Source organism: Myotis davidii, unplaced genomic scaffold, assembly GCF_000327345.1.
Source record: "Myotis davidii unplaced genomic scaffold, ASM32734v1 scaffold61, whole genome shotgun sequence".
NCBI lineage: Eukaryota > Metazoa > Chordata > Mammalia > Chiroptera > Vespertilionidae > Myotis > Myotis davidii.
This window is the reverse complement of record NW_006291729.1, coordinates 50,497-57,438: the sequence shown is the minus strand read 5'-3', so window position 1 is coordinate 57,438 and position 6,942 is coordinate 50,497. Positions and strand designations below refer to the sequence as shown.

The window sequence follows — 6,942 nt, the reverse complement described above, 5'->3', positions numbered from 1 at the left end:
CACGGGTCCTTGGTTCACGGAGGCGGCCTGCCTACCCGGCTCTGTCCAGACCCTTTGGAGATCCCGGCCGCTAGGACCGCCCACCCCGATGGGCCACCTGGCCCCTGGCACAGAGCTGGGCACAGGACAGGACAGGAGCCGCGGGGCATGGAGATGATGTCAGCTCAGGGTCTCACCTCCCAAGGTGGGGGTGCAGAAAGGCAGGCTTCTGGGGGTGTAAGTAGCTGGGACTGAAACAGGCCGCTTGCTTGGGCCACGGAGCTGCCGGCTCCCCTCTCCACAGCTCCTGGTGATGAAGGGAGCACCGGGCACCTCAGGGGCCCAGGAGCCGGGGTTCTCGGGGACCCAACCTCGCCAGGGCCTGGGGTCCAGGGGCGCCCGGGAGGCCGCACTGTGGGCCTGGATTCATTCTACAAGCTTATGGGGTCGCCCTGGGGACGGGCATTCACTCGCAGGAGGGCAGCTTGGGGTGAAACCCAGACACTGGCTTTGAGGGCCTGTGTCACTTTCACTTTCTTTTTAAATTTGTTTTATTATTATTCTCAGAGAGGGAGGGAGAGGCAAAGAGAAACATCAGTGATGAAAGAGAATCACGGACCAGAGCCTCCTGCATGCCCCACACTGGGATTGAGCCCCCAACTGGGACTGTGCCCTGACCGGGAATCGAACCCTGGCCTCCTGGCTCCTGGGTGGACGCTCGGCCACTGAGCCGCGCTGGCCAGGCTCAGCAAGTTTCTTAAATGTTTTTGCACCTGTTTCCTTATCCACAGAGGGAATGCTGGGGCAACCCCTGACAGAGTTGTCAGGATGCCAGCTCAGCCACGCACACGCACACGGCCATGCCTGGGCCTCAGCACAGAGCTGCCGGGAGGGGCGGCGGGGGGGGCTCCAGTGGGGCGACTCAGAGTCCGCTCTCTGAACCCCGTCACAGCCCGCTCTGCTCCCACCTGATCCCACGCTCCCCATAAGCTTGTAAAGTGAATCCAGGCCCACAGAGTGGCCTCCCCGGGTGCCCCTGAACCCCAGGCCCCTGAACCTCAGGCTGGGTCCCCGAGAACCCCGGCTCCTGAGCCCCTGAGGTGCCCGGTGCTCCCTCCATCATCCCACTCCGCAGGGTGGGGTTTCACACAGGAGCGATGGAGGGGGGTGCCGCAGCTCCCTTCGGAGCCCATGGCGGGTGCAGCCGATCCTCCATGTTGGACGCACTTCCCAGGCGGGGCCGGGGTTCCCACGTCGCTGGGTGACGCTAGTCCGTAATGGGGTGTCACTCCTGTCCTTCCTCCTTGGGGAGCGGGACCCTGACCGTTACCGACTCTGAGCCGCAGCCACCCCGCCCTCCGGGTCCGCACACCGTGAACCGCGGGTGGCGCCAGCTGCCATGGCTGCCTGCGGGCTCCAGGCTTGCTCTCGGCTCAGCTGAGGCTCTGCTCCCCACTGCCCGCTGACGCTGACGTGCTGTTTGCAGTGCACGCCCTTCATGCCCGAGGCCCGGGCGGTGCTGGAGCTGGTGGACCAGTGCCCCCGGCAGGTGCTCAGAGGCGCGTTCCCCGTCATCGTCATAGAGGGCCTGGACGCCACAGGTGAGAGCCTTTCCTTGTGGGTGTGGCAGCGACAGGGCCAGCAGGTGCCGGACAGACAGGTCTTGCCCCAGAGAACTGCACAGAGTCCGCTGGGCCTGGGAGCCCCTGGCTGTCCCGGAGGAGCTGGGGGTGCGACGCTGAGATGCAGAAGCCCTTCGGTGGGCGGCCTGGGGGTGGGCATTGAGCCTCAGGAACACGGATGGCAGTGGGTGCAGCCTGGGTGGGAGGCCAGGGGGCCAGAGACGGTCAGGGAGAGCTGGGGGAAGGGAGTTGGCGGGGGTTGTTCGGCACAGAGAGGGGCTGGGCAGGCGAGGAAGGTGGGATGGGTCCTCGCCACCCAGAATCAGCACCGCGGAGGTGTGGTCAGGAAACCCCAGGTGACCAGAGGCCCCTGGAGAGCGGGAGTGGAAGAAGCAGGACGTGGGCAGAGGAAGCTTTGGGAGCCGCCAAGTGGACATGAAAACACAGTGGAGGCGCCTGCACTTAGCCCCCAGCGCACGCAGGGGTGCGGCCGAGGCAGAGGAGAGGCCCTGGACACGGCTGTTAATATTACTATTATTATTACTATTGTTATTTTCAGAGAGAGAGAAAGGGAGAGGGAGAGGGAGAGAGAGAAACATCGATCAGCTGCCTCCTGCACAGCCTCCACCGGGATCCAGCCCACAACCTGGGCAGGTGCCCTGACCGGGAATCGAACAGTGACCTCTTCATTCCTGGGTCAGCGCCCAGCTGCTGAGCCGCACTGGCCGGCCGGGTGACAGGCTGTTCCCGGGGGACAATGGGGTCACCTGGTGTGGCGGCTGGGGGGCCCGTTCCCGGGGCAGCTGGCCGGTCAGGAGGTGCGAGCAGAGCCGATCCGCCTCCCCGCCGGAGCTTGCCGATCATTTGCCAACAAGGGGGCTCCCCTCCCGGGATTCCGACACCAGAGAGCGGATCCCGGTTCCCAAGGGCCTGCAAGCGTCTGTGAAGCAAGCATGTCCAACTCACAGGCTAACGCGGGCCGAACGAACGCGGCCTGCGGCCCACGGGCCGTGAGTTCGACATGCGTGCTGTGAATCACGTGATTTAACCAGCTCGCCGAGGGATAGGCGGCAGGACTGCCGGCAACGGCCAGGGCCCCACTCCCTGTCCCCCCAGCCAGGGACAGGCCAAGATGTGCTGTGTGACCCGCAGGCAAAACCACCGTGACCCAGGCGGTGGCAGGCGCCCTCCAGGCCGCCCTGCTGAAGTCGCCGCCCGCCTGCATCAGCCAGTGGCGGCAGGCCTTCGACGACGAGCCCGCCATCATCAGGAGAGCCTTCTACTCTCTGGGCAACTACATCGTGGCTTCTGAGATAGCCCAGGCGTCCGCCAGGTCCCCCGTGGTGGTGGACAGGTGGGTGAGAGTGAGGGTGGCATTTCCTTCCTGATACGTGTGTGTGCGCGCGCGCAAGTCCACACTTGTGTGTGTTAGGTGAAACTGTTAGCGATCGTCATAGGAATAACGTCTATGATGCGTTAATTACCTGCACTGCTGCCTGGCATTGTGCTCAGAAGGCTACATCCGCTGTCCTAAAAGCTGGGTGGGCACAGGGCATTCTCCCACCCTCCTGCTGAGACACACAGGCGTGAGGGAGACGATGCCGCCTGCCCAGGGCCTGAGCTGCCTTCTCGGGGACAGCGACCACAGCCTCCTTCCCCCATCAGCCATCTCAGCGGTTTGCCGGTTTGTGGCTGAGTCAGCAGCCATGTTCTGGCCGGCTACACGGTGCCAACGACCTCTCCCGTCGGTGCCCTGCTGGCAGGAAGCCAGCACACGGTGGCAGGAGAGGGTGATACACACAGGGTGCCCCTAACATGCCTGACTCACGTTTACACTGAGTCATTGTACAGGCATGTTTGTTAAGACACGTTTCCTTTCTGGAACTGCTCGCTCAGCTGTGAAAGTCCGTACGTTTTCTGGGACACCCTGTGCCTAAGGGCCCATCAGAGCTGGATGAGCCCCGAGGAGGACAAACCAGGTGACGCAATGGTGGCATCCAACCCTGAGTCGCCAGCTCGGGGAGCCCGCCGCATCCGCACTGTGGTTGTGCGTGTTACTCTTTTTTAAAAAATATATTTTTATGGATTTCAGAGAAGAAGGGAGAGAGGGAGAGAGAGAGAGAGAGAGAAACATCACTGATGAGAGAGAATCATGGATCGGCTGCCTCCTGCACGGCCCCCTCTGGGGATCAAGCCTGCAATCCGGGCCTGTGCCCTGACTGGGAATCCAACTGTGACCTCCTGGTTCCTAGGCCGACCCTCAACCACGGAGCCACGCTGGCCAGGCTACTCTTGATATTTTATAAAGACTTTAAACAGAAGATGCAGGTTTATTTATTTAGTTGGTGCAGTGCGAGGGAGGCTCGAGCAGAGGTACCTGTGGCTGACGCTCAGAGCCACCTCGGTTCCTTCTGCAGACGGGGAACTCACCACCCCTTGGCCCCCCAGGTACTGGCACAGCACGGCCGCCTACGCCATCGCCACCGAGGTGAGCGGGGCGGTCCAGCACCTGCCCCCGGCCCACCACCCCGTTTACCAGTGGCCGAAGGACCTGCTCAAGCCCGACCTGGTCGTGCTGCTCACGGTGAGCCCTGAGGAGAGACTGAGGAGGATCCGAGGCCGGGGCCTGGAGAGGACCAGCGAGGAGGAGGAGCTGGAAGCCAACAGCGTATTCCGGCAGAAGTAGGTGCTGCGCCCTCGCCGGGCGGGGTGCTCAGACGCTCGGGAGGGAGCAGCATCCACGCCAAGGGCCTCTGGCTGGTGTGACCTCAGGCTCCTCTGAATCCCTCCGGGGCGCAGACTGCGGAGACGTGTGTCATTGGCCGCATGACCTAATCTCTCCTGTCTCTGCTACTTGGTCTGCAAGATGGGGTGCCAGTGGGTCCTCCCTAAGTCACTGGGTCTGAAGGGTGAAGGCTCACGCAGAGCCCTACTGCGTGGCGGACAGTAGGGACTCATAAACGCTGGCTGCTAAACATCACTCCTAACCTGTCAGGTATTTTTAAAAATACAGATTCTTATTTATTTCAGAGAGGAAGGGAGAGAGAGAGAGAGAGGGAGAGATGATGAGAAAGAATCATTGATTGGCTGCCTCCTCATGCCCCACACTGGGCATCGAGCCCACAGCCCTGGCATGCGCCCTGACCGGGAATTGAACTGTGACCTCCTGGTTCCTAGGTTGACACTCAACCCCTGAGCCAGGCCGGCCGGGCCGTGTCAGGTATTGGACACAGTGTCTCAAACATGGCCTGTGGCAGAGCTCGTGCCAGGGGAGGCTGTGGGAGACCCAACGGAGACCTGGCTTCACGCTGCTGGCGGGACAGCGGGTGGGACAGCGCCGGGTGCCCGGAGAGCCGAGCGGAGACGTGTGCCAACCTCTTCCTTCTCCCGTCCCCAGGGTGGAGGTCTCCTACGCGTGGATGGAGAGCCCGGGCTGCCACGTGGTGGACGCCAGCCCCTCGAGGGAGAGGGTCCTCCAGGCGGTGCTCAGCCTCATCCGCGATCGTTGTCCTCAGCTGCCCTGACTCAGCGCCTCGTCACATGGTCGAGCCTCGCCGCCCAGGCCTGGCTACACGCTTTCCCGCTCGGTGTGTCCCAGAGAATTGGGGACCAGACCTCTCAGCGTCCCCCTAATTATCGTTTGTGCTTCGGGGACCAGACCTCTCAGTGTCCCGCTAATTATTGTTTGTGCTTCTGACCGATTGGGCCCGTCGGGGTTGAGACGGGCCACGTTCCCGTGGGCGCCAAGAGATTCCCGCCCGGCACCCCGCGCTTGTTCTGCGAACGGGCTTCACGCCATCCCAGCAAAGGCCTCGGGGAAGCCCTCCCCGCTCAGTGTCCCATCCCAGCCTCCGCCACGCCCACACCTGCTCCCTGGCAAGACCTTGACACGGTGGGCGTGGACGTCTTCCCAGCCTGGCCTCACCCCATGGTCTTGACTGAGTCCCAGATCCCAGAGCCAAGCCCTCCTGCGGGACGTGCCTGCGTGTCCCGGCCCCCAGAAGCGTCTGGTGGGCGGGGGCAGCCGGTGTCCACCTGTGTCGGCAGCTCACAACCCCGAGACCCCGAAGCGCAGGCACGCCGGCCTTTCTGGATTATTCCTGCCTGTTCTGATTCCACCCTTTCCTCTGGGGACTGGCTGTGGCTGTGGGGAGCGTCTTGACCTGAGCTGGACGCCTGCACGTGGCCAGGGCAGCCATGTGGCCAAATCGCTGAGTCCCGCAGGGTTTCCGCGGCCTGGGTCCGGGCTTCTCTACCAGCAATGGGGCCGGAAGCCACGGCCACGCAGGTTGTGTCTTTCATTCCCCAGCCGTGGTTTGTCTCCCGTCGTGAGCACAGCGGGCCCTGGAGGGGGTCCCCTAGTGAGTGGTCTCGCACTTGCATGTCTGTGATGGCCCATGAAATCCGCGTGGCGGTCTGTTTGGCTAGAAAACAGTGGCTGAGAAAAGGGGACATTTACCTGCTTGGTGGCTTTGGGTGAGTCACGTAATATTAGCGGTAACTTGATCGAAATGGGAGAATAATGCTTGATGTGTCTTACGGAGTGGGCGGAGCCAGGCGGTCACCTAAATCTCTTCCGTTCCAAGATGGATAGATGATTGTCTTCTTGAGACATCCCCTCCCCGCCCCCTCCCCCCGATAATTACATTTGAGGCCTTATCGGGATCATGCTATGGAATCTTAAATTATAGTAACGTTTAGTATTAATGATATTCTATTTTTCAAAAAAACCCTAGGTAATGTATACACACTATATCGATGCATATAAATGGAAATGATTTCAGATGAACATATTTTTAAAGCTGATACATAGTGTCGGGATCCGTTAAGATGTGACTTTGAATTATGTCCTTGGGGTTCATGACTTGACGATCTGCACGGCTTGCGTGCTGCCCCGGAAAACAAGCCTTCCATCTCCCGTGCCTCCTTCCGCCCCTCGCGGCGAATAAACTCGCTGTGGTGTCCGGCCTGCGCTGCTGTCGCGTGCGTGTCGATGTCCGAAGGGGCCCTCCCGGTGGCTCTGGGGTAGGAGGGGCATTTGGGGCCGTGAGGAAGTCAGGCCTGGGCTCCCGGGCCGAGCGCGACCTGCACGTCCTGCCCAGACGCCCCGCCGGCGGGCTCAGCGCTGACGCCCGCGTCTCACCCGGCTCCCGTGCCCTGACGGGGGATCTTCACCAGCGACCCGATTGTAAGGTTCTCGTGGCAAAGATCAAACGCACCGCATCCCGCGTGGGCCTGAGGGTTCCCCCGGGCGGCCCTGGCTGCCATGTGCTTGGCAGCACCTCATGGCTGATCTTGAACTTTGAAAAGATCACGTGGGGAACCGGTAACGCATTGGGTT

The 6,942-nt window shown here is 61.9% G+C and overlaps 1 protein-coding gene across 1 annotated transcript; it reads left to right on the top strand.

The window, feature by feature from the left end:
* Positions 1 to 1,443: 1,443 nt before the first annotated feature.
* CMPK2 (cytidine/uridine monophosphate kinase 2) lies at positions 1,444 to 6,572 on the top strand. The gene is made up of 4 exons (XM_015564915.1): positions 1,444 to 1,580; positions 2,754 to 2,955; positions 4,050 to 4,283; positions 4,999 to 6,572. The coding sequence occupies exons 1-4, from the start codon at positions 1,478 to 1,480 to the stop codon at positions 5,123 to 5,125; spliced, it is 666 nt and encodes a 221-aa protein (XP_015420401.1). The 5' UTR covers positions 1,444 to 1,477; the 3' UTR covers positions 5,126 to 6,572.
* The last annotated feature ends 370 nt before the right edge of the window (positions 6,573 to 6,942 follow it).